At 43.3% G+C, this 27462-nt stretch overlaps 1 protein-coding gene across 8 annotated transcripts in view; it reads left to right on the forward strand.

Annotated features, from left to right (window-relative positions):
• The window catches only part of CNTRL (centriolin), an 83567-nt gene that overhangs the window by 41416 nt on the left and 14689 nt on the right, over positions 1 to 27462 (forward strand). For 7 of the 8 annotated variants that reach the window (XM_019453989.2, XM_053908243.1, XM_019453992.2 and 4 more), the window contains 18 exons: positions 1451 to 1627; positions 3751 to 3885; positions 7436 to 7581; positions 8230 to 8437; positions 8922 to 9101; positions 11742 to 11921; positions 12669 to 12785; positions 13051 to 13195; positions 13906 to 14054; positions 15726 to 15915; positions 16958 to 17271; positions 18768 to 18973; positions 21210 to 21402; positions 23842 to 23972; positions 24113 to 24253; positions 24355 to 24481; positions 25517 to 25681; positions 26448 to 26607. In XM_019453989.2, the coding sequence (XP_019309534.2) occupies positions 1451 to 1627; positions 3751 to 3885; positions 7436 to 7581; positions 8230 to 8437; positions 8922 to 9101; positions 11742 to 11921; positions 12669 to 12785; positions 13051 to 13195; positions 13906 to 14054; positions 15726 to 15915; positions 16958 to 17271; positions 18768 to 18973; positions 21210 to 21402; positions 23842 to 23972; positions 24113 to 24253; positions 24355 to 24481; positions 25517 to 25681; positions 26448 to 26607 (3064 nt within the window). The remainder of the gene's footprint in view (positions 1 to 1450; positions 1628 to 3750; positions 3886 to 7435; positions 7582 to 8229; positions 8438 to 8921; positions 9102 to 11741; positions 11922 to 12668; positions 12786 to 13050; positions 13196 to 13905; positions 14055 to 15725; positions 15916 to 16957; positions 17272 to 18767; positions 18974 to 21209; positions 21403 to 23841; positions 23973 to 24112; positions 24254 to 24354; positions 24482 to 25516; positions 25682 to 26447; positions 26608 to 27462) is intronic. The other variant, XM_053908242.1, reaches the window with a different exon arrangement.

Below are 27462 nucleotides of genomic sequence, written 5' to 3' on the forward strand. Positions count from 1 at the left end.
TGAAATGGTATCTTTTTATTATGAAAATTTTACATTTATAAGGAAAGTTGAGAGAATGGTTCAGCGAATATCTATATGCTCTCCCAGACTCAAAAAATATTTTGCTGTATTTGGTTTTTTTCCCCCGAGTTATTTGAAAGTTGGCAAACATCATGACATCGTCCCTTAAATACATATCCCTTAAAAATCAGGACATTTTCTTACATCACTACGATACCATTATTACACCTGGAAAAATTAAAAATAATTCCCTAATATCATCTAATATCTGAACCATGTTCAGATTTTGCCAGTTGTACCGAGAATGCCTTTTACAGCTGTGTGTGTAAATGTATGTGTAGAGACGAGGCCAGTGGTCCCACAGGGTGTCCCACATTCTGAATTTGTCTGCTGTTTTCTCGTGGTTTGTTCAGCTTGTTCCCCTATGCTCTAAATAAACTAGTATCTTGTTTTAACTGCATTTTCCCTTGAATACTGGAGAGACTGGGCACCTTCCATTTGTTAATTTGCTATTTAGCTTTCCTCTTCAGTGAATTCCCTATTCATGTTTTGTGTCCATTTTTTCTCCTGGATTGTCTGTCTTTTTCTTAATGATTTGTAGGAATTCTCTAAATATTCTGGACCTTTGTTGGTTGTATATGGAGTTTGCATTTTGAACAAGCAACTCAAATAATTCAGACCTCCCCGAGAAACTCTTCTGTGGAAGTTCTTATCACAAGAGCCTCCTCTTTAATCCAGAATCGTTTGATCCAGTTCTTCGAGATCCCAAATAAATAGGTGAAAGCTGTAATGTTTAATCATAAAAAACAGACGGGCTAAAATGAATCAGAACTGTGGTACGCCAATCAGTATGTATTTCTGTTGTCAGTACTCACTCGAGTTACTCTGTCATCCTTAATATTAGCTCTAGTCCCATTTTGTTCTTGTAATAAGTGAACATGCTGTGGTTTAATAGAAGAGGGTGTGGGCTTTGGAGTCAGAGATCTGGGTTCATATCCTGTCTTTTTAACTGCGCAGCCTTGTGCAGTTTACTTACATGTTCGTTCTGTCCTCTTCTGTGAAATGAGGATAATGCCGTGCCTTACACGGTTACCGTGAAGGTTCAACAGAATACACGTGAAAGCATTTATTCCAGTGTCTGATGGAGAATAGGCCTAACATTTTATACCCCTCTCTTCTTACATATTCAGGCACATTTAAAGTATCACACAGATGGTTACTTTGGAAAACATGTTGGTAGCTTACTGATTTTTCTGATTACATTTAGTCAGGACTTTGTTTTCCAGCCTGGATAGGCACAGCCTGTGGCTTCATTGTATTGTTAATGAGGGCTTTCTGTGCCAGGCCAGCATTGGCTGGCCATTTGGTTCACAGTGCTCAGGTTACTTATGATGGCTTGCGGATGCTTAGGCAGAACAGAGGGTTCCATAAACATACCGAATCCTTACAGGAGCTCGCAGAACTGGAGAGTGCCCTCCAGGAGCAGCATGAGGTGAATGTATCCCTGCAGCAGACCCAGGGAGATCTCAGTGCCTATGAGGCTGAGCTAGAGGCTCAGCTGAAAATACGGGATGCTGAAGCCAGCCAGCTCAAGGAGGAGTTGGAAAAACTTAGAAGGTTCAGCCAGGTAAGCAGCAGCATAAAGCCATCTAGAATCCAAGCCCTGTGGTCTTAGCATATCAGCCTTTCTTTAATTAAATGCAAGATTAAAGACTTTGTCATATACTGTATATGGAATGATGGGAAGAGTATACATTTTTGGAGTCAGATACTCTGAGTCCAGATACTACCTCTGTGAGTCCCTGTGTGAGCATGCAGATCACGTCATAGCTCTTGAGCCTCTGAAAAAATGCCTCCTTGTCTGTAAAAGGGGTTATAGTGAGGATAAGGGAAATACTGGGCACCAGAGCACCTTGTTCTATGTTATTTGCTACTTTCTATTTGGGTTGGACGAAGTATCTACTAGTTTATATTGTACTTGCAAATTAGAGAAATAATTATTCACCCAAGAACCGCTTACTGATTGGCCTTTGAGGGCCAGGTGCTGTAGATGCTGCAGTGACCAGCACAGTCACTGTCCCTGTGGAGCTGACAGTGTAGTAGGTGACACGGGTGTGGGAGAAAGAAAGGGATAGCAGGGGAGGGGTGGTCAGGGAAGTCTGCCCTAGAGAAACTCACTGAAAGGGTGAGTTGGATTTTGCTGTGCAGAGGCAGCGGGGGTGCAAAGGGAAGGGGTAAGGGACAAATGTTCTAGGCAGAGGCAAGGAGAGGGAGCACAGTGCATTTGAAGTGCTGAAAGCATGGCTCTTGGATGCCAGGAGCAAGAAGAAGAGTAGGCGGGAATGTGAGAGATCAAGGCAGAGAGGCAGACGGGCCAGTTACAGTGTATTCTTACTCAGATTAAAAATGTCATTTTCTTCAGCTGTTAGTCACATAGGCTGCATCTTTCGCCAGGAAGCCCATCACGACCTTCCTCTTGTGCCTGCTGGAAATCTGGGTTCAGGATCCTGCTTTGGTTTTCCTATAGCCTGTGCTCAGTTAAAACATTTTATCATGTGTCTGATAATCATCTGTTCAGACTGTCTGTCTCTCTTGCTAGACCCAGAGCACAGTGAACACCCAGATTGTATATGCTTGTTTCTCTTTTCTCAGTGCCTGGTCACGAAGGGGGTCAGTATGCACTTATTGGATGAAAATGACATAAAATAAGATAGTTTAAATCCCAGGAATGTATGTAAAATAGCATTCGTGTGATTAGAAAAGGAAAAAAAAAGTCATGCTTATTATAGTAATTATGTTAATTTGTATCCCTTTACTTATCAGATATCAAAACCACTTGACAATTGTCAGGATTATATTTCTCAAGAGTGCCAAGGTTTACAAAACTACAGTTGATAAGATCAGACTGCAAAAATAGGAAGCTGGGGAAAACAATTAAAATGCCAGAATAAATACAGATTTCTAAATAATGGTAAATAAAATGGCATCTCATTTCAAATAAAAAATAAATTCTCTTAAGTTTTCAAGCCAGCCTTTACTAGTTTAAGATCTATTCTCCGTTGTATTTCCATTGTCCTTTTTTCCCCCTCGTGAGTCTTGACAGAAGTGTTATAGCAGCCTAGCCTTTTCACAGATTTACTGGGTATTGAAAGGGACTCTCCCCTTCTTGAAATCAGCACTGCCAGAATTGGTCTTCAAGCCAGATGTTGAGGGTACGGAGCACAGCAGTCTCTCCCTGACCCACAGATCTCTAATTGGTGTACTTTAGCTCTATGAAGTCACTTGAGATGCTTGTTAAATGCAGATTCCTGGGCCCTGTCCTCGAGCTTCTGGCCCATTGAGTCTGAGAGGTAGTCTGGGCATCTGCATTTTTCACAAGCACACCAAGTGATTTTTGATGAGGACCGCAGTTTGAGAAATACTGGTCTGAGGAAAAGAGGAGCAGTCGCTGTTGAATCACTCACAGAACTCTCAAAGGTAGGTCCTTGGGCCCAGCGCTGAGATTCTAATTTGGTATATCTGGGCTGAGCCCATTGTGATGTCTACTCTTCAGTGTTAATAGTTGAAGGAGACATGTGAAAAAGATGAACTTGGGCTTTGAAATCTGAGCGTACAGACATAAAATGGAGTTACTATGAAACCATAGCTAGCAAGGAATTGTGCGTGTATGTAAATTTATTTATGGCTTTTTAGATTGAAAAAGCTGTCGCTGTTTTATGTTTTCATACCGTTTGCTTCCCACGGCAATAGTTAGAACAGTCGGCCCTTCAAGCAGAACTTGAGAAGGAAAAGCAAGCCCTCAGGAATGCCCTCAGAAAAGCCCAGCTCTCCGAAGGAAAGGACCAAGAGAACAGCGAGCTCCGCACGCAACTTAAACAGCTGCAGGTAGAGACGCGTTCGTCCAGGGTGCATTCTCACGTAGGACACCCTAAGGTGTTGCTGCCTGTAGTCAGACCCTTAACAGCCTGTGCCAACACGTTGTAGGCTACTTGAATTATTAGAAGAGAAGAACTCTGGGTGGGACGGTACCAGAGCCTCTGTCCTCCTGTGAGCCCGTCGTTGTAAAATTATGAACATGCGCATCTTTTGTGTTGTGGTGGTGATGTGAAGAGACGGGGGCAGTGTCAGGAGTAAAGAGCCAGCGCTGTGGAAACTCACGGGTGACAGCCATACCTTGCGTTTCTCTGAGAAGCAGATTTGTCACCAGCCGGAGCTAAAAGGATCAGATTGGTGCATTCTTCTTCCCCTGAAATATCTTTGTGATTATCCAGGAATTTAGCTAGAGTGGGCCGCAGAACTTCTTAACTGTAAACAGTGTTCACAGTCGCCTTCTCAGAAAGGGTTCTACTAAAAATGCAGTCATTTTACATCTGTGGGGGTTTGCCTTGGCGGAATGTCTTTACTGCTACTGTCACAGTAATCTGCCCGACAAACTGCCAGAGAAGCAGGTGGACAGGATTTTCCAGACAATTAAACTCTCCGAGAGAGCACAGATGTCTGAGTGAACAAGTACCTGAATCAACACTCAGGTCTCCAAATCCGTGAGGCCAAGGGCCACTTGGCTGACTGACAGGGCAGGTGTCATACTTCACCAGAAATAAAGGCACAGAGTTGCCAAGGTCTTAAGGAAGGCTTCCAGGCAGGGGCGTTTGTGACAAATAAGCCTAAACAGCTCACCCACATTCTCTCCCTTCTTTCAAGGCCTTGGATATTTTTTCCTTAAAGTTTAGGGAAATGTAACCTAGAATTTAATTTTTACCTCTCTCAGTTTAATTTCTGAAACAAGTATCAGAAAAGATGTGCGCGTTTTCCATTCTCGTTTGAGTTGTGTGTGTGTTGGCTGCTCAGTAGATTATTTTTTTATATTTACCATGGAAATTTTTGAATCACAAAAATAAAATAGCCTTATGTCCTTTTGTTTACCCTGCTGAAACAGTTCCCGGCATTCTGCCATTCTTGTTTTAGTTAGTCCCCTTTTATATTTTTTGGCTGGAACACTTCAAAAGAAAATCTCGTACATCTTTATTTCACCCACATACTTCAGCATACGTCGCTTCAAGGGACTAAAATGTGTTCTTCGGGGGCCTTCTCCTCCAAGGTAGAAACCGAAGTCAGCTTTCCAGAACACTAGCCCATGCTGTGACACTACCTTAGTTAAAACTAGGTCCTTGGCCTACTGACCTCTTGATAACAGAGTTCAAGTTAAACTCACTCTGCATTTGTCTTTGTCAGACAATCATTTAGTTGCAGTGAACCAGAACCTACTAACACTAGAAAGGAGACAGAGCTGCTCTATCAGTCAGTCTTTCAGGAACTACATGGCTCTCTCATTCTCCTCTGTCTCTGTGGGTATTGTATTTGGCCCAGCATTGACTCCAGCCCTAAGCTGACATACCTTTACAAGGCCAGCTTTTACAGACTTGACCATGTACTGGATCTTGGTTCAAATTTTGGAGAGAGTGAGAACTTGTTTCCTGGCTAGTCTATGGATTGTTTGGCCTTTGGTTTGATCACCTGTGCCCAGGATTAGACAGTAGTAGAAATACGGGCACCTCAGGGCAATGTTCAGGACAGTTTACAGATAACAGACTCCAGATGGGACAGGCAGTTAACATGTTCATTGCAATTCTGAATTCTCCATTTTAGTTAAGAGTGTTTCACTGAGTTTGAAGTAAATCACTTCAGGACAATACAATCAATGTCTTAGGATGTAGAACAATTTTTCTTTACAATTAAGGGTGATTTTTAACAGTTTTCTTTTACTTTCTTTCACTCAGTTTGTCACCAGACTGAGCTAACAGGGTCAGATTGGTGCATTCTTCTTCCCCTGAAATATCTTTGTAATTATCCAGGAATTTAACGAGAGTGGGTTGCACTCTAGTGCAACCCCTTTCAAGGGGCATTGTATGAATTTACTTCTTGGATCTACGTATGTTTGTTTGTTAATAGTGAAAATATGCTGGCATGTAACAGATACTCCCACAGAGAATTATATAAGCTATTAGAGAAGCTTTAGTATTAGAGGTTTCAGGTTTTAGTTGCTTGGCAGAGAATTATGGGAAAGTTGTTGGTTTTGTTTTTTGTTTTTTTGTTTTTTTTGGTTTTGTTTTTTAACTTTGAATTGTGGACATTTCAAACACATACAAAAGTAGAATACTAAAATGACTCCTCATATACATATTACCCATCTTCAACAGTTAGCAACCCATGGCCAGTGTTACTCCATCCATAATGCCTGCCTACCCCAACCCTCCCACTTGTTCACACACTGAATTATTTTGAAGTAAATCTGAAAATCTTACTTTATCTGTAAGAGCCTTAAAAGGCTTTTAAAAAGCTTTTAAAAGGCTCTGTAAGAGCCTTAAAAAAGAAAAAAAAACATAAACAGATACCTCTTTATATCTTAAAATTATAAGAATTCCCTAACATCAAATTTTAAGATTATCTGTTTTTACAAGTGTTTGTTGGAACCAGGATCCAAATAAAGTGCACACATGGCATTTGGTTGACTTGGTTCTTAAGTCTCTTGTAGTCTATAGATGTCCTCCTCCTTTCCCCCTTTATGTTTTAAAGAAAACCAGGGGCACCTGGGTGGCTTAGTCGGTTAAGCGTCCAACTTTGGCTCAGGTCATGATCTCACAGTCTGTGGCTTCAAGCCCTGTGTCGGGCCCTGTGCTGACAACTCAGAGCCTGGAGCCTGCTTCAGATTCTGTGTCTCCCTCTCTCTCTGCCCCTTCCCTGCTCATGCTCTCAATCTCTCTCTCTCTCTCTCTCTCTCTCTCTTTCAAAGATAAATAAAGACTTAAAAAAATTTAAAAATAAATAAAGAAAACCAGGTCTTTGTCCCTTGGAGTTTCGCATCCTAGATTTTGCTGGTAGCATCTTTTATGGTATTGATTAACATGTTCTTTTTTTTTAAATTTTTTTTTAACGTTTATTTATTTTTGAGACAGAGACAGAGCATGAACAGGGGAGGGTCACAGAGAGAGGGAGACACAGAATCTGAAACAGGCTCCAGACTCTGAGCTGTCAGCACAGAGCCTGACGTGGGGCTTGAACTCACGGACTGCGAGATCATGACCTGAGCCGAAGTCGGCCACTTAACTGACTGAGCCACCCAGGCGCCCCGATTAACATGTTCTTAAACAGAGGCTTATTTAGATTCATCTTAGTTACTTCTCAGCAAGAACATAGGTACTTGTTTTCGTATCACATCAGGAAACATCCTAATGCCTGGTTCTGTCTTTTGTGACTTTAGGTTGATCAGTAGATTCAGATACTGTCAGCCCAAGTAGAAAGAGTTTTTAAAAAAAATTGGTAAAGGGGGTTGAATAAAACTATCATATGACAAGTAATACAGGCCGTGTATGCGGATGTGCATGTATTTTAATTTCTTTTGGTAACTTTTACCACCCCATTATACCACCATCCATAGGATGACAATGACCTGTTAAAACAGCAACTTAAAGATTTCCAGAATCACCTTAACCATGTGGTTGATGGTTTGATTCGTCCAGAAGACGTGGCAGCTCGTGTGGATGAGCTAAGGAAAAAACTGAAGTCAGGAGCCGGGGAAATGAGGTAATGGAAAATTGGGATGGGACCTCCTGGTGTTAAGATTGCCAAGTTATGAATGTGAGGTTCATATGGACTCACCTTCCTAAGTTACGCTAATGGCTGATTTCTTTTGTAAGGTTTCCCAAGTCATATTTCCATGATTGAGACACAAGATTGCTTCATTCAAATTGCCTGTCACTGATTTTTGTACATTTTAAATCTTTCATACTTTTAGGTATTCTTTAATTTAAATTAAATCATTTTAATTAATTTATTAATTTAATTACTTTAATTTAATTAAAACAGAAGTTTTAAGAGTAACTCTTGGAAGTTCATTGCATGTGGTCAGGAAGTAAAGCCACATTATGCATTTGAAATAGAAAATCAATTTCAGAAGAAAGCCAAGATGCATTTAAATATATGAAGGGGACATTTATTCTTTGAGCAAACATTGTTAGCCTGCTAGGAGCCTGTGTTTTCGGAGTGACGGCAGTCATTGGCTAAAACATTGATTCGCACTTAGGAGATGCTCAGTTGCTCTGTGTGCTGATTCCCGTCACTGTTCCACGCAGCTCCTTTTAGTCCGGCACTGATGTTACCAACACAGTTTGCATCCAGTGTCTGGCATGAGAAAGAAGAGTTCACATACCGTCTTTTTTCCCCCCTTACCAGAATCCATACTCCTTCAGATGTCTTAGGGAAAAGTCTTGCTGATTTGCAGAAACAGTTCAGTGAAATCCTTGCACGCTCCCAGTGGGAAAGACAGGAAGCACAAGTGAGAGAGAGAAAACTCCAGGAAGAAATGGCTCTGCAACAAGAGAAACTGGTGAACGGACAAGAGGAGTTCAGGCATGCCTGCGAGAGAGCCCTGGAAGCGAGAGTAAGAAAGGGGCCTGAGGCAGCTGGAGGGAAGCGCTTGGCCAATACTCCTGTTTTTCAACAAATTACAGTGCTTCCTTCCTCGCGTAAATACAGTATAATTACTGTTATTTTCACTCTTAACCAGTCAGACTGCGTGCGACTAAAATTCAGCCCTGAATATGGTTACTGATATCAGTCAGGCTTCTTTGTGGCTGTGTTTTCCTTGTTCTGGAAGCAAGTGAGAAATGTTTCTGAACCTGTGGGTAAACAATACCATATTGCTAGGGTGCAGTATGATGCCAGAATCTGATTTTTCTGGATGTAATTATTTTAATGATGAGGCAAACATTAAAATGGATCCTAGAGAACATTCAAGATAAAACCGCCCCCTGTAACTCATTAGTACAAAATGTCATTATGCTCTTTAGTAAAATGAAATGTAGCTCTCTAAGAAGTTTATATTCTGCTTAAAAAATCATCTTCAAAACTTGATTTTCTCACAGATTAGTTTCGATAAGAGGCAGCACGAAGCGAGAATCCAACAGTTGGAGAATGAAATTCACTATTTGCAAGAAAATCTAAAAAGTATGGAGGAAATCCAAGGCCTTACAGATCTCCAACTTCAGGAAGCTGATGAAGAGAAGGAGAGAATTCTGGCCCAACTCCAGGAGTTAGAGAAAAAGGTGGGGAAGACTAGGGGAGTGTGCCATCTGTGTCCCTGTGCCTGGACCCTGCCCCTGGGGAGCAGGCCCACGGTTGCCTCCGGCAGCATTGCTGGCTCAGGGGAACTGGACCCAGGGGAACCCGGGCGGGATGCACTGTGGTGCCCGAGACACGGTGGTGCCATGGTAGATGAAAACGAGAGAGCTGGCATGCGAGGAGTGACTTCAGACTCTTGAGTGCCGTTGGCAGGAATTTGCCTCCTCAGAAATCCTGTGCACAGTTGGACACATCCACGGGAAATTACTTTTTAACTCCTCATCTTCCTAATCCTGCGGCCTCTCTTTGAGCTTCTCCATCCCCCCTCGGCCATCTCCTCCCGTGGTCACATCGTCGACCTTGTCCAGTTGAGAAATTGTGCCCACCCCTTCTGCAGTCCCGAACCACAGCACCCCGCTCTGTCTCTCTCACTGCGCCCCCACACTGACGATTTCTCAGCTTCCCTCACAGTTCCAGGGCATCAGCCCCACCTTTTCTGTCTGTTAGGCTTTCTTGGCCGTATACCTTGTCATCCAATTTAAATTCCATGGTCCACCACTATAGCCGTTTTTGCAAAAGTCCTCAAATCCCTTGTCCTTTTCCTTCTCACTTACCTGACAAAACTGTAGCCAAAAGCTTTCTTTAGGCGGGTGCCCATGCTAAGCATTCCTGCAGAAAAACAGCAGCCACCAGGCGTAGTGGTATCACTGTCATCTCTTGGTCATCAGCCTCAAATGGGCAGCGTTCCCCTTCTCTCTGGGAAGTTCACTGTCCTACGCCTCACCGTTTCATACCTTGTCACTCCCCACACCTCCCTTCTCCCTTCTCCCAGCTTCAATGACGTGCTTCGTACTTCACTGAGAACCCTTCAGTTCCCAAGTCCTGTTCAGTCCACCCCCAAAATACATGTGGAATATGGGTCCCTTTTTTCTTCTCGGATGCCACCACCCCATCCAGCCATTACTTCTCGTCTGGACAGCTGGTGTGGCCACTTGACAGTTCTCCCACTCCCACTGATGACCCTGCTCCACAGAGCAGCCAACATGCTCTTTAAAAACATAAATTAGGGGCACCTGGGTGTCTCAGTCAGTTGAGACAGTGTGGAGCCTGCTTGGGAGTCTCTCTCTTTCTGCCCCTAACCCCCTCCCCCAAATAAATAAATAAACTTTAAAACACTAACATGAATTGGCTCTTGTCAGCCCCCCTCATTTCTGCTTTCTTCAGCAACTTCTGTTGTTGTTATAAAAAAAGACCCAAATTCTTAAGCCTATAAGGCCCAGCATGCTTTGCCTCTCCTTAGCTCCCTCTTATTCTTATTATCACCATGCTCCTCCTTTCAGTTCCTCAAAAATACTAAGTTCTCCTGACCTTCCCGCATGCCATTCCCTCTCCTGGACCACACTCTTCCACCCTCCTCTCTGACTGCTCCCTCCCTACCAATCTAGGTCTCTCCCACAGTCTCTCAAATAGTACTTCGTTCTGTCCCTTGATAGCACTGACCACCATTTTGGGTTATATGTTTTTCTGAGTATTTGTTTAATATCCATCTCTCATAAGCTCTTTGAGGCAAGTCTGTTTTATTTATCGCTGTATGCCCAGTGCCTGACCCAGTGATCCCAAGGGACTGGTCTATCACTTGGTGATGGCGCCAGGAAATGTTTTTCCAATGAATGAGTGAATCTATGATCACTGAGGTCCTTTTATAACTTTTTTTTTTATGTTTATTTATTCTTTAATTTTAATGTTTTTATTTGTTTTTGAAGGAGAGAGAGACAGAGCATGAGCGGGGGAGGAGCAGAGAGAGGGGGAGACACAGAATTCGAAGCAGGCTCCAGGCTCCCAGCTGTCAGCACAGAGCCCAATGCGGAGCTCGAACTCAAACTATGAGATCATGACCTGACCCGAAGTCAGATGCTCAACCAACTGAGCCACCCAGGAGCCCCTTTAATGTTTACTTTTGAGAGAGAGAGAGAGAGAGAGAGAGAGAGAGACCGACCGACCGTCCGTGAGTAGGTGAAGGGTAGAGAGAGAGAGGGAGACACAGAATCTGAAGCAGGCTCCAGGCTCTGAGCTGTCTGCACAGTGTCCAACGCAAGGCTCAAACCCATGAACTGTGAGATCATGACCTGACCCAGAATTGGGCACTCAGCAGACTGAGCCACCCAGGCGACCCTATGATCACTGAGGTTCTTGACTAAGAAGACTGATTTCCTTCTAAGTTTACCATACAGTTTTGAGTTGGTTTTATTTATTCATTCACTCAGTGAATATGGAACACCTACTTTGTACCGTGTATTATTTTTTTTAAGTTTGTTTACTTTTGAGAGATCATAAGCCAGGGAGAGGCAGAGAGAGGGAGAAAGAGAACCCCAAGCAGGCTCCATGCCACCAGTGCGGAACCCAATGCCAGGCTTGATCCTACGAACTGTGAGATCAGACCTGAGCCAAAATCAAGAGTCAGACGCTCAACTGACTGAGCCACCCAGGCACCCCTGTACCATGTATTATTATTCTAGGCACAGACCATGCAGCAGTGAATGGAGTCCCTGCCCTCATGGAGCTTATGTCTTAATTCATCGTTACCAAATGACTCATCTGTTTGTTTAATGTTTCTTTCACTTTAGAAGAAACTTGAAGATGCCAAATCTCAGGAGCAGCTTCTCGGCTTAGACAGAGAATTAAAGAAACTAAAGAAAGCCGTGGCCGCCTCTGATAAACTGGCCACAGCTGAGCTCACCATTGCCAAAGACCAGCTCAGATCCCTTCATGGAACTGTTATGAAAATTAACCAAGAGCGAGCAGAGGTGAGTCCACACGTGCAGAACAAGTTTCCACGGTGCTGCTGCTGTCCCCAAACCATCGCTGCTTGTATCACTGCTCTTACAGGCTTTGGCTGATTTATAAACCACCGTAAAGTTGTCTGTTCCCCTTCAGACTGAAGATTGTATTTCTCCAGTCACAGCCCTGCCATGGGTCCCTCTACTGAGCCCTGACGAGAGCCATCAAATGAAACACACCATCCCCACCTCAAGGTGTAGAGCTCCGCTTAGGGAGGTAGCTGTCCATACACACCTGAACTAAGGTTTTAAAGGCTTGCCACAGAATCTTTCTGAACCCCAGACTTTTCATCTTGTGCAGTCAGATCATATGTGACCTACAGGACTGTTTTGCCTCCTGACTGAGATGGTATCTGTTAACAGTTTTAAAGGGTACAAATGCTCATGAGATTAGGACAGTAGATCGTAGAGAAAATGTAATGATGAGAGTCCAGAGAGACCTCAGTCGTGGAAAGCTGTAGAACAGTGAAGAAAAAGCTAGCCCTTGCTCTTTCAGATGCAGCCCCCTGCTCACGTGGCCCCCATAGAGGGGCGGAGCAGGCTGCCAAGTGATGGGAATAGCACAGGATGAGGTGGGACCAGGCGCCACGCACGCATAGGGTGGCCAGGCAGGCAGTCAGACGAAAACAGAGGAGTCCGTCTGAGCGGCAGAAAGAAATGAAGACAACAACACGTGATGGCAGTGCTGCCTTTCTCATACCTCTGTCCCAGCAGGAGTTGCAGGAGACGGAGAAGTTCAGCAGACAGGCAGCGCAGGCGGCCAAGGATCTGACCCGAGCAGAAGCTGAGATTGAACTCCTGCAGAACCTTCTCAGAGATAAAGAGGAGCAGGTCAGTGCTGGTACCCTGACACCTTCCCCTTATTGGTCCTATGTCAGCTCCCGAGAGACAGAATTATTGGAAATATAGTCAGTAGTTCATCAGCACTTTGTCCTCTACCACGTGTCAGGCAGAGTGCAATTTAAATACAAGGAGTAATGTGTTTTCCTCATTAGTAAAGTGTAGGTAAAAGTTCTGGATTTACTAAATCAAATTGCAGGGTGCATGTAGGAAAGAATATTCGTTGGCAATTTTGTGTATGTGATTTTTTAAATAGTTTCGACTTGAGATGGAGAAAGTAGATGTGGGCCCTGGAGTAGCAAACTCACACGTGCTGGAGATGGAGAAACTAAATGAGACGATGGAGAGGCAAAGGACAGAGATCGCAAGGCTGCGGAATTTACTAGACCTCACCGGGGCTGGTAAAGCATTGGGCTTTGATTTTTTTCGTTGTTTTGGGTTTTTTTTGTTAAAAACACTTATTTTTGATAGAGTGTGAGCAGGGGAGGGGAAGGATGAGGGGGACAGAAGATCCCAAGCAGGCTCTGCACTAACAGCAGAGATCCCGATGTGGGGCTCGAGCTCACGAACTGAACTGTGAGATCGTGACCTGAGCCAAAGTCGGACACTTAGCCGACTGAGCCACCCAAGGGCCCCTAGGCTTTGACTTCGGTAGTGGTTTTATAGTTCTAATGTCAGATCATCTTTAAAAAAAATCATCTTGTTTGTTTTTCACCTTAGCAATTTATTTAGCTCTGATAGATCAATTCCATGCTCGATTTCCAGAGCTGTGATAATTAGCTTAATGAATAAAAGCAAAGAATTTAAACATTTTACGTAAGTGAGGTATTAAGAAACTTGATTACAATGAGACAAGAAATTTTGAATTTTCAAAAGAAATAATGTTTACAAATCTGTTTGTTTTCTTTCTCTGCCTCCCTTTATAAATGAACAACAGAAGGGTACGTCTATCCTCTTTAAGTGTTAGCAAAAACTTATTACCATGGGAGAGGCTGAAAAGTCAACTTTGAGGAGCCAAAGTCATTAGCTGTCATGGAATCACTTGTGTAGGTTGAGAGGAGGGAAGTACATGATTTCATGCCCAACTTCACAGAATGGCTTTCCTTGGCAGGTAACAAAGGAAGCTTTGAAAATGTTTTGGAAGAAATTGCTGAACTTCGACGTGAAGTTTCTCATCAGAATGATTACATCAGCAGCATGGCAGATCCTTTCAGAAGACGAGGCTACTGGTACTTTATGCCACCACCATCATCATCAAAAGTAGGAAGTCTGTGATGCTGGGAATGTGTACTGAATTTTCTTGAAGGAAGTGTGACCATGTTCTCTTCCCCTAGTTTGTGAGCAGATGTCAAGAATAATATGTCTAGACCAAGCCATGCATTGAGGTTCTTAAGTGTGTTTGATATGTGAGATGAAAATAGGACCTTCTCAAGGAATATTGCCATTGCCCATTGATGCTCCGGTGGTATGTTGTGGGTCCCTGATAGCAGATCCTGCAAGGGGATAAGGTGACTTGCTCCCAGAGAGCCTGTTGGAAATGGGTATAGAACGATGCAGAGGCTGATAGAGAACTGGGCACCTGGATTTTATTTGATTTTAACCAGCATTTCATTCTGTATTTGCTGAAATCTAGGTCAGGTACTAGGTGGGGCGGGCACCATGAGGAATGGTCAAGCCCTTGCTCTCAAAGGCTCATGCACTGGTGGGGAGACAGGGATACCAGGGGAGTTACAAACAGGGGCATGCATGTGACAACAGATTTGACCTGTGTGCTCTATTACAGAGAAGTGTTAGGGATTCCTCTCATTGGGGAAGTTCAGGAAGGAAGGCTTCACACAAAGTCATGAAGTCAGCACTTAGCTGTCAAGGGATGGGCTTTTAGGAGGGAAGAGACATGTGGAAGGGGAGAGTTGGTTTAGCTATGGTGAGTGGTCTTGTGGGGCTGGAGGATTGGCTGGCAATGGTGAAAGGTGAGTCTGGAAAAGTAGTTTGGGCTCATGTTTTTTGCATAGGGGCTCAAAATGTCTCGCACTGACTTGTGGAGGCCTCAGGGATTTAGGACATGTATAATATAATCAGAGCTGTAGTTTAAGGACAATAATTGGGCTGAGTGTGGAAGCCTGATTTGCGGTGGGTAAACTCGGGGAGGAGGGAGCAGGGTGCTGTTTGAACTCATTCCATGAGGGACAGAAGCCAGGGCTAGAGCAGTAGAGCTGGAGGAGAAGAGGTGTCGCTGAGAGGGTGTTCAGGAAACAAAATGGTCAGGGGGTCAATGGGTCTTGAACGTGGGACGTGAGGAGAGAACGGTAAGCAGCCTGCATCCAGAGCAGAGGGACTGGGTGACATCCTGCTACGATCAGCTGACAGGCAACCGTCAAGGAGAAATAAGTGGCTATGACAAGTTAGGATCCAGCGCTGTGTAGAGTCAACCAGAGTCTACATCTAAACCTGCTTGACAACCAGGGCTGGAGGTGGAAGCTGTGTAGATATTCCACACTATAACATCGTAAGGCCAAGCTGGGCAAGGGTTGGAAAGGTAGACCTATTTATGACTGGGAAGGAGGGAGAGTTAGGAGAGTAGAGCTTTTCAACCATGCCAGGCTCCCAGGATAGTAAGAGACTGATCTCCCAGATGGCCTTGAAAATTCACTTGTTTCCTTTGCCTTCATCCGTGGGCCATCAAGGACAAGGCAAAAGAGGAGAAACCACCAGGAAAGAGGAGTACTGGAGAAGAGAGGCTGACACTCAGGCAGTTTACATGACTGTGTAATCATGTCTCACTTCTCTCTGTGAAAAATGAGAATTGTGATCTGTGGAAAGAAACCAGTTCATTCTCAACTTTGCCACATCTCAACTTTGTTCTAGACTTTGGCATTTCTCCAACTCAGCCTTTTCATTTCTAATAGTGGGCTTTGCTGTCATTTATTTCAGGTTTCCAGCTATAGTTCCCAGGCCACCAAAGACTCTGGTGTAGGCCTAAAGTACACAGCCTCAACTCCTGTTAGAAAACCATGTCGCGGATGGCAGGATGGAAAGGAGGAGAGTGGGCCTCCACCTGTCTCAGGATACTGGGTTTATTCTCCTATCAGGAGTGGGTTACATAAATCGTTTTCAAATAGAGGTAAGTTAAATCACAGAAGAGAAGTTGCATTTCTTTTATTGGTTTCCTGAAATCCATAAGACTGAGTCCAGGCTCCTTAGCTTGGTCTGCAAGGCCCTCTGCTGTGATCTTGGCCAGTGACCTCCTGTCTCACCTCCCATCACTGTTCTGCACATCAGTCCTACCCAGTTGCCTAAGATAGTCACAGCATGCCATGTTCCTCCAGCCTCCATGCTTTAAACCCTCTCTTTAGGATGTCCTTCTCCTTCCTCTTCCAACCTACTGCTGCTCGACTTTCAGCAAGACTCAGGCCCTCAAACACCACTCCTTTAGGGAGCCTTCCTCCATCTTGCCTTACCCAGGCACACTGAGCAGCTTTTTCACCTGTGCTCCTGGAGCATGGCAGGTGCGTACATCCTTGTATCATGACACTGATTAGCTTGACTAAAATGAAATGTTCTAGGTCCATCTTCAAAAGCTCCAGGAGGAAGAGTCAATCAGACTTGGGGTAAATCCTCGCTCTTTGACCAAGCAGCTGTGTGATCCTAGGCAAATTTTCTAGCTGCTCTTAGACTATGAAGCCATAAAATGGGAATGTCCCCTTCTGAGAATTTCTTTATTCAAGAGCTACTTATTGAGTGCCTGCTGTGTGCTAGGTTGTCTGTCATCCATGATAGACAAACCTAGACCTGCTTGTAGGGGAGGCGAGTAAGGAAGCTAGCACCTTGGAGAGTGCCGTGCATCATGGCACCCATAGACACTGCGAGCCTTGGTGTCTCAGCACACATCTCCGCTTCTCTATCTTTATGCAGCCTGAGGCAGACACCCAAATGGTTGCCGAATAAATGAATGAATAAAGACAGAAAAAAGCAACTCAACACATAGGCATAAGAAACACTCAAGTATCAGCCTCTGAAAATAATACGAATCCCTATTTTGACCTTTTCACAGAATTTTACTCCCAGTTCTTGGGGATCTTGTCCTAAATGCTCCTGTTCTCTACTAAACTTGTTTACCCAATAAACCATGTGGGTAAAATACTCTTCCGTTTATTTCTGTCAAGATGCAGACAGTGGAGGAGATAGTCAGGAAGAGAGTGAGCTGGATGACCACGAGGAACGCCCATTCATGCCTCCTTCTGGATACATGATGTACACTGTGTTTCCCGATGGTTCTCCTGTTCCCCAGGGCATGGCCCTGTATGCACCACCTCCTCCCCTGCCCAACAACAGCCAGCCTCTCAGCCCTGGCACTGTTGTTTATGGCCCACCTCCTGCTGGAGCCCCCATCGTGTATGGGCCTCCGCCCCCCAACTTCTCTGTCCCCCTCATCCCTGTGGGGGTGCTGCATTGCAACGTCCCGGAACACCATAACTTGGTAAGTGGAGAGACATGAGACCCCCGTCTACCCCGCTACCATGGGAGACTGAATAAGGTTGTGTATGTGATGATTTGACCTACTTAGGAAGGGATTATGTCCCAAAGTATGTTCGTAAAGTTGATGTTTAGAATGGAGCAAGCGTTCTCTTACTAAAATATCCTTCTGGAGGGGAGTTACGGCACCAGGCCAGACCACAAGCTTGGTTTAACCACTTTATAGCAAAAATACTTTCAGTCCAGAAATTAACCATTTTGGAGAGCTTATTGTATATTTTTCTATTGACAAGTATGATACTAATGTGTACATACAGGAGTGTTCACGTAGTGGGGCCTGTACTTGTACACGCATGTGTATGTGTGTGTGCACACATACACATGGATGTGCTTTGTGTATTCACACGTAGGAGCAGTATATAGCAAGGTTGTGATGGGGATTATCTCTGGGTGGTAAGATTCATGATTATTTTTTTCTTTTCATAATTCTTATTGTGCACACATTTCATATTCTCTTTTTCCCACTTGACATTACAAACATTTCCCTGTGGTTTTACAGATGGTTTTAAGCAGTATTTTAATGATTGCATAACATTTCTCTATTTGTAGGCAGTGTAGTTGACTCAACTGTGTAAATTTTTAGTGTATTTCATATTCTTTTCTAAGGCTACATTTCAAGAGATGATTACTTCCTGATCACCAGCTTATTTTGTAAACTTATGGTTCTAAAGAATTAAAATGCATGACAAACTCCTCCTTCAAACTCAAGATGCCTAGAGCTCTTTCTGTTTTCCTTTTCCTCCCAGCAGGTTAAGAGGAAGACAAGGACTAGGACCCCTGAGTGCCGGGCAGTAGGTCAGACTAGTTGCAGAGGGCCTGTGTGTGCTCACGTGGTTGGAACGATAGTCCCTCCCGTTGCCCTGCAGTGTCTCAGCACATGTGTGTTTACGGCAGCGCCGTCAGCTCAGCCTGTCATCACCTCTCGGGCTGGTTCCTTTACCCACCAGCCGTCCCCAGCTGTTCTGTAGTTTCTCACATGCCCTCTTATACCTCCGTGCATTAGCACGTGTTATTTCTTCAGGTTAGGTCTTCCCCGTTTCACTTATTCTTCAAAACCCAGGCAAAACCCCTCTCCCTCTGGGCAGCCTTCCAGGCAACTCCCCTCCCTGTGCCCAGAGAGAGACCCCTGTGTCCGTCTCTTCTGCTACTTGCTGAACTCTGGAGGCAGAGATTATCCATAAGGGGTGCTTGGTGAATGTGTATCAACCATAGTTGGACTGATGGAAAAATTAAAAGCTCTGTTAGTTCATCAGTTTCATCTGTGGCATGTGAAAAAATTGGCCTGACTTGATTTTTCGTTTTCATACTGAAGTCTAGAAGCTACCAGCATTTTCACGTCATAGATAGCACTTTAAGCACAGTCGATTGCAGCTTTTGGCAGGAAAGAAGAGAAACATCAAGTGATGTTTCTCAGGATTGCATTTTTTTTTCTTTGTTCAGGAGAATGAAGTTTCTAGATTAGAAGACATCATGCAGCATTTAAAATCGGAGAAACAGGAGCAGTGCACGAGAGCATCCACACGGCAGTCGGTGAAAGAATTGGAAGAGCTGCATCGTAATATTGACGGTCTCTTGCAAGAGAAGAAAGACTTAGAGCACGAAGTAGAAGAATTACATGATACCATCCAGAAACATAAACAGCGAAAGTAACTATGATTATTAGCTATTTCACTTTTATAGTTCTGATAAACATGACATTGGCTTATTAAGGTAACCTGAATCGGTGTTGTCCAGTTGAACTTTCTGTGACCTTGGCAATGCTGTCGATCCATGCCATCCGAAACAGTAATCACCGGCCACGTGTGCTGATTGAGCACTTGAAATGTGGCTAATGGAACTGATTAATAGAGTTTAATTTAAAGTTGTAGCCACAGGTGACTCCCAAGTTGCACAGGGCAAGTCCAAGTTCTCTTGGCCCGTAATCCAGATGAGCCCTTCTTGTGGCCCCTCTTGGAGAATGGCATAACCCTCCGCCCTCCCCAGTTACTCTGGCTAAAAACAAGCCGGGCGTGTGCAGCTCCGCTTTCCTCGATTTCCCAAACCTCCAGTTGGTCTCCGGGTCCTACAACTGTACACAAAGAGCTGTCAAACTGGTCCCCTTCTTTCATCTCCACCACCCTGGCCTTTCATCATCTCCACCCAGGTCGTAGTAATAGCTTCTACTTTGGCCTCCCGTGTCTAGGCTCTGTCTCCATTCTACCCTGAACGTGGTTACAGATCCGAGCTAGCCACTCTCCCAGGTGACTCAGTCCCGTCAGAATGCACACCACCCTCTGGATCTGAACCTGCCTGCCTGTCTTATCCTTCTCTCCTACACGCAGTGTTTGTTCAGGCCCTACCTACTTTTCTGTGGTTTCCCCCAACACCACATTCTCCCCTGCCTCTCCACCTTTGCACATACTGTCCTTGCCTAAAATGGTTTCCCTGCCCCCTGCCTAACTCCACCCTGTCTGTCCAGATAAAGGTCAGAGATCCCCTTTTACACAAAGCCTTCCTCATCTCTGGCTCCCACAGTTCGGGTTGGCAACCTTGGGTAGAGTACTGTTCACACCGTGTTGTAAGGAGCCCAGGAGGGCGGTGGCTGGGCCTCTTTGTGCCCCAGCATCTGGCATAAGGTCCGTTAATGAAGGCAGTATCTGCTGAGAGGGCCAGGTGGGTAGAAGCCCATCTTGTGCAGTGGTTCAGGAGTTATGACGGTCCCCAGCTTTTGTCGTGTCAGCCAGACTGGCCCAGGCACCAGGGTTGCGGGGAGATCGGTGGACATCCCAGGGGTGAGTGAGCTATGGTCTCTGCCTTCTAGGAGCACACCTGTGACTGGCCGGTAGACCTGGCAGGGAAAAGCCAAGGTCACACTGAGAGAAGATGGGGAATAAATGTGTGAGCGTTTTGGGGCACCTCGGTGGCTCAGTCGGTTGGGCGTCCAACTTGGCTCAGGTCATGATCTCGCAGTTCGTGAGTTTGAGCCCCGTGTCGGGCTCTGTGCTGACAGCTCGGAGCCTGGAGCCAGCTTCAGATTCTATGTCTCCCTCTCCCTCTCTGCTCCTCCCCCACTCACGCTTTGTCTCTCTCTCTCAAAAATAAATAAAGCTTAAAAAGAAATTTAAAAAAATGTGTAAGCGTTTCAAGGATGGTTGCTTCTCTTACTTTTGTAGGCATATGGTGGGGAGAGGTTAAAGTGAGATTTTTTTGAGGGAGGATGGTAGGGCAGTGGGGTAACCACTTCTTTTCCTAGTTATAAAAGTAAAATAAATGCTTACTTTAAGGAATTTGGATAACACGAAAATATCCAAAGAAAGGATATGTTTGCCTTCACTTAAAGAGAAACAATGTGTTAAATGTTGATGAATTTATTTTCATGTTTTCCTGTCATAGTTTCATTTTGAAAGAATTTTGACATGTTAGCCTTGAGTTAGTGACTTCTGTGTCTTGCTTTCTGATTTGTGAAATATCGTTACTATCATTGTATCATTGAACAGTAAATCACAAAATTAGGAAGTCTTTGGGATGGTTGGTGAGCTGCGACTAGAAAGATAGATTTAGGGGAATGGATGATTATTATGGTGGTGGTTGGCTTTCTTTTTATACCATAGGAGAATAGAAATGTCAACATTGTCTTGACCCAAGTGCTGACAAAAAAAATAATAATCAAAAAAGATAAAACAGCTGCATCGTACTTTGTATGCATTGTGCACTTACTCTCAGCAGTGTACCATGTTGAATAAAAGGGTAAACCTAGGCCTTGAACATGGTCAAATGTAAATGTCTCTTCCGGCCCTTCTCATAGGAGAGTAGAAAATCATCGTACATCTTTTTATCAGACTACAAGTGTCTGTATTGTCTACATTTAAAGACTCTTAATATGTTTGTATACGATTTTTTTAGAGACTTCCTTGATGGAAATGTCGAGAGTCTTAGGAACGAACTAGAAATAGAGAAGTCACTCAAACACCATGAAGATATCGTGGATGAAATTGAGTGCATCGAGAAGACCCTTATGAAACGTCGAGCAGAACTCAGGGAGGCTGACCGGCTGCTGGCGGAGGCCGAAAGTGAACTTTCACGCATGAAGGAGAAAGTATGTTCTGCTGTGGTTTGGGGTGAGGCAGCTCACTGCCCGCAGCATGAAGGACTAGAAAGAAATCGTGATAAGAACATGGTCGCCCAAGGCGGACAGTTGGGTTCCAGGCTGCACGCTGCTAGTTAAGGAGCTGTGAGAATTCGGGCAAGCCACCTGACTCCCCAGCTTTGCTCCCCTCACCTATCAGTTCAGGCAAAGAATACTTAGGCTGTTCAGGAAGACTTAAAAGCTGCTGAAATCATTCCGTTCCTGACACAACCTACTTCCTAATCCTGTGTGTGTCTTTAAATTATTTGGGCTCTGATATCTCTCTATATTAAATAATAGGTCAATGCTAGATTCATCTAAAAGCAACAGTGGATCTCAGAAGACTTCTTCCTGGTATTACTTCGTTCTCCAAGTTGATGATAGAAAATCAAGCATTTTTTGGTCTGAGGTAGTGTTCTTGTGACTACAATACAGAAAGAAATGGAGGAGGAAAAGGAGCCCCTACTCTATTGGGCCCCTACTCTGACCACACATTGGCTATTTTATAAATACTGCTTCATTAACCTTTCCTGGCAACCCTGTAAGATGGTGGTTAGCCCAGTTCACTGGTGGAGCTCAGAGAAGCTGGTAGCTGGCCCAGGGCCACACAGCTAAAGTTCTGCCTCACCAAGAGAGCGTTTTTTTTTTTAATGTTTTATTTATTTTTGAGAGAGAGACAGAGCATGAGCAGGGGGAGGGGCAGAGAGAGAGAGAGCGAGATACAGAATCCGAAGCAGGTTCCAGGCTCTGAGTTGTCAGCACAGAGCCGGACCCAGGGCTCAAACCCACGAACCATGAGATCATAACCTGAGCTGAAGTTGGTCGCTTAACCAACTGTGCCACCCAGGCACCCCACCCAAGAGCTTTCTTAGTTTGAGGAGAATTCCAGGGTAAAAAAGTCCCATACCCACATGGAGCATCTCAGAAACTATTTTTATGTTATTTCAACATGGATGGATTTAAATGAATAGAAATCTGTAACCCGGGAACTGAAACAAAGGATTTATTAAAGATATTCTGTGAGTGATGGCTTTAATAAGAATGGAAAAACATCCTGGTGTCTTTTCAGATGATCAACTGATCATGTTCCTTCTGTCACATGTTAGACGATTGTGAGATAACATAGGCGTGAGCAGGACTAGAGAAAACTTTATCACTGGTATATAAAAGAATATTGATACCAGTAGTAGGCAGAAATAGTAAGTGAACTGAGGCTAGTAAGCTCTTCCCCTTTTGTCCTCCCAAAATGATTCAGGGAGGCAGCTTGCTAAGGGGGAAGAGCGAGGGAGAAGGTGGTGCATTTTGTGAGAAAGATGCCAGACATGTTAAAACCTAACATAGAAAGAGATAGAAAACTACTTAGAAATGTGACTTTCTGAAGCACGTAGTGCGTTTTGTCCAGTGCTTTGCTGATGAAACTGACAGAAACCAGGGATCTGGAATGGAAGGAAGTGTGGTGAGCTATCTAGCTGTTTGGGAGCTCGCCAGCCTTCTTGCATCCACACGGGAGATGTACTGGACTAGTTTAACAAGCCTGGGACTTTGGTGCAGCTGCACAGCTTGAGTATTTGGCCCGAAGGGGAGTCACTGTTCAACGAAGTGCAAAGCAAGCACTATTTTTGGACCTTTGGTGGCATTGTCTTAAACCTCTTATTTTAGACAGAAAAAGGAAACCAAGTTGATTAAAAAAAAAAAAAATCTGTTTTCGAAAAGAAAAAAAAAAAAGTAATCTCTTTTTGCCAAATCCTGTACAGGAGGAGTTTTAAGTACTTCGACAAAAGTACTTAATGTTTGTGTTTCTCAGACATTATTAATTCATCTTTAAATGAAGGAGGTTTTATTTAACACGATCGGATCTAGAGTACAGTAATAATCTCTGTGAAGGAGGGACTGTTGGTAAAATCAGCTTGTTGTCACTTAATTGTGGAGATATTTTTAATTGAATAAGATAGCATAAAATAGTATACAGATTATTTTTAAGTAAAAGATCATTCACAGTGTCACCACCCTCAAGTGACTTTTTCTTTTTGCAGAGCCTTTCTGTCTTTGCAGACACAGATCTAATTGCACATAGTTGCCCATAGAGTGCCATTTTAAATTTGTTTTTTTCAGCCAACATATTACCATTAACATTCTTCCATGTTGCTATATTGTCATCTTAAAGGCTACACAGTACTCCATTGTGTTGATGCTTTATCACTTAATCTATCACTTGTCAAGTTGTATTTCAATACACAATGAGCATTTTTATGTAGTCATTTTTTTACTCCTGAATTCTCTTCTGAGAGTTGGAGAGTCAAAGTGAATGCACATTTTTCTCAGTCTTTCTGTATGGCCTTGTCGTTTTTCCTAGGAGGTGCAAAAGGAGTGTGGTAACTGAATCGCTTCTAATGACAGTGTCTTTTTTAGACAAAAGATGCCGTTGAGAAGTTCGCTGATGCCAAGAGAAATCTATTGCAAATCGAAAAAGATGCTGAGGAGTTAGAAAGGAGAGCCCAGGAAACTGCTGTTAACCTTGTCAAAGCTGACCAACAGCTCAGGTAGGTGGAGTCCCTCTTGGCTATTGATGTATTCAGGGAGATCAATGACAAGTTCGGGGGTAAGGGAGTAGTAATCGCCTTAAGATAAATAATGCAGGCTAAGTCTAAGGGGCCTTGGAGAGTAAAGCAGTGTGTTGTAGATTACTCGAGGCTGACACAAAGGGTTTGGAGCAGCACAAAATGGAGCAAGAAGAAACTTTGAAAGAAATAAACAAAGTTGTTGCAGCAAAAGACTCCGACTTCCAGTGCCTGAACAAGAAGAAGGAAGTACTGACGGGAGAGTAAGTACAGCTTCTGGGGGGCCCAAGGGGCTTGTGCTGGAAGACCGCTCTTGGGGTTCAGCCTTCCTTCAGATCTGCTCCAGTGCTGCTGGTGTTCGCAGGCTGCAGAAATTGCAGAAGGACATCGAGGCCGCACAACACAATGAGGATCACCACCTGCACGTCCTGAAAGAGTCAGAGACCCTCCTGCAGGCCAAGAAAGCTGAGCTGGAAAAGCTGAAAAGCCAGGTATGGCAACCGATGCCTTGGAAAAGCAGTTCATGCTGCTTTGAAACCTGCGTTTCTGTTACGATTATAAAAAGTAATACATGTTTGATTGTAGAAAAGACTGGAAAATACAAAATAAGATATAAAGCATAAATGAGGCTCTGTATCCTAGTGATTAAGAGTAGAGTCCAACCCAAATTTGAATCGCAACTCAGAATAAATAGAATATATTACTGAGTAAAAGAAGTGGGTCTAAAAATGGGATACACCCCTCAGTTGGCTGAGTGTCCGACTTTGGCTCAGGTCATGATCTTGCGGTTTGTGAGTTCCAGCCCCATGTCGGGCTCTGTGCTGACAGCGTGGAGCCCAGAGCCTGCTTCGGGTTCTGTGTCTTCCTCTCTCTCTGCCCCTCCCCTGCTCACGCTCTGTATCTCTCTCATAAATCTAAATAAACACTAAAAAAAAAAAAAAAAAAAAAAAGTTTTTTAATAAAAAAAACCAAACAGGATGCACCCTAAGATCATTTATGCTAAATGTGTTTATGAACACTCGTGCTTATATTTTTGGTCTGTATCAAAGTACAAAAGCAGTCATCTGATAAGGGGAGATAAATATTTTCTATTTTCTTCCTTTTGCACATCTGCATTTTCTGTTTTTTATATAAAATGTGTACTATTCTTAAAGTTGACATTTTTAAATTTACAAAATGAATAAATTTAAAAAATCCCTGCCTGACTTCCATTGCCAAGGTAATGTAATAAGGTATGTAGACACACAAGTATTTTGAAAACCATAACCTGAGGGATATTCCTTATTATCATCTTGTTGTTTTTGCTATGATTTGATGGATATGCTTTTATGTATGTGAACTCAAGATCTTTATTAGTCATTTGATGCCTGTACCCCCAGCCTGGCCCTCCTGACTCTTGCAGCTGGGATAATTACAATTAGGCTAGCCCCTGATTTCCCCACTACCGTTAGCTGGACTGAATATTCTCCATCACAGCAAGCACGAAGGTTGTCAAGCTTTGCATTCTTCCCTTTTCTTGAACGCAGGTATCCGATCAGCAGCAAGAACTGGCCGTCTTGGACAGGGAGTTAGGGCATAAAAAGGAAGAGCTGCGTCTACTCCAGGGAAGCATGGTCCAGGCCAAAGCTGACCTCCAGGAGGCGCTGAGACTGGGAGAAACCGAAGTAACTGAGAAGTGCAATCATATTAGGGTGTGTTCTTTACTAGTTTTCTTAAGAATCCAAGGGTGATGTTCTAGGTTTATCTTAACATATTTTAATTAGTTTTCTCTCCAAATGCAGCTCTAAATTCCTGAATCGTGAACCCTCTGTAACATCAGTTTGATGTACTGTTCTGTATCCAGGCTGTGGCTGCGTGGGTAGCTCTCCCGTAGTATTTTCTGGACATACCCAAGGTTCTCGGCCTCTGTGCCTTTCTCATACCATTTCTTCTCCAGGAATTTCCTTTTTGGGAATGTCCAGATCCTAGCCATTTTTCCTGGTTCAGCTTCATGCCACTAAGTTGACTTTCCTGACTTCTCCTTTACCTTGGAAGGAATTTCTCTCTTCTGAGTTTGGGGGCACTCTGCAGGTTTCCTAGGGCATCAGAGCCTTTCATGACCATGTTTATGCTCCTTGCTGATTTCCCCCAAGGTGCTCAGCCTCTTGAGGGCAGGAGATGTATCAGAGTCAGCCTTTTCTTTCTATAACACATTGCCTTGCACATAGTAAGTACTGTTTATGCATTTTAAATGAAGACGATATGTGACTTCCTTACTTCCGTTATACAGAAATATGTTAGTGGGAAATAAAATACAGTGCTGTTCTTGACATAAAAGGCAAAATTGAACTTGTTTCCAAATTGGAGTTTTTGTGAAATGAGATAGTTAATAACAAAACTGTTCTCAGTATAATTTCCATTCATAATTTTATGGAGGGGAGTTGACTTTTTTTTTTTTTTTTTTTTTTTTTGGCACAGGAAGTAAAATCTCTTCTGGAAGAACTGAGTTTTCAGAAAGGAGAACTCAATGTCCAGATTAGTGAAAAAAAAACTCAACTTGCACTCATAAAGCAGGAAATTGAAAAAGAGGAAGAAAATCTTCAGGTAGTTTTAGGGCAGATGTCTAAACATAAAACTGGTAAGTTTAAAGGGAAACAATCATATAAAGTCAGAGTTTGGAAAAGTGTTTTTTCCAGATCACAGGAAAAATATGAATAGTGAAATAAACTTCTTTTAAAGATATGAAGGAAAGCAGTATGATAAAAGGAATACAATATTTTTTGTCATTCAAATTGATAAAGTCTATTTAAAAGCTAAATAGTCCTGATCATTGCTGACCAGAGCATGGAGAAGGAAGAGCACTTATAGGCTGTTGATAGAAAAATAAATTGGACCAACCCCCCAGTGTTTCAGGACTGAACATTCATACCTGTTAAACCATTTAGCTCAGTTCTAGTTTCTGAGAGAGGGCAAGCATTCATGCACGTTGCAGCAATATTGGATTTATTTATTTATTTATGTAGCGAGTAAGTATTTCCTTCACAAATTAAGCTGGCTGAGTTGACTACTTACAGCAAAATTTATAATGACAAAATTTGGAACCATGACCAATTTAAGAGCTATGTTTCAAACATTGAAGGGCATGCAAAAATGCCGATGGGAAGACTGAAAAAATAGATAAAAACTGAATATAGAGTGGAGTCCCAAGTTATTTTGAAAATCTGTGTGGTACGTGTGCGTGCGTGTGTGCACGCTCCTGGAAGGAAATGCGTCAGGATGCTGTCGTCGTAGTGATCATATTTGGATAGTGGGATAATGATGGGTTTTCTTTTTTTTTTTTCTTTTTACTCTTTTCTTGAAATTTTCTATGGTGACCAAATATTTTTTTTAATCAGAAAAAAGTTAATACTTAAAAATCTATATTTTAAAATATAAAAAATTATTATCTGAATCTCAACTTACATATTTTGAAGTTTTTCCTATTTTTTTTTTA

Source organism: Panthera pardus, unplaced genomic scaffold, assembly GCF_024362965.1.
Source record: "Panthera pardus isolate Hobbes unplaced genomic scaffold, ASM2436296v1 HiC_scaffold_20, whole genome shotgun sequence".
Classification (NCBI taxonomy): Eukaryota; Metazoa; Chordata; class Mammalia; order Carnivora; family Felidae; genus Panthera; species Panthera pardus.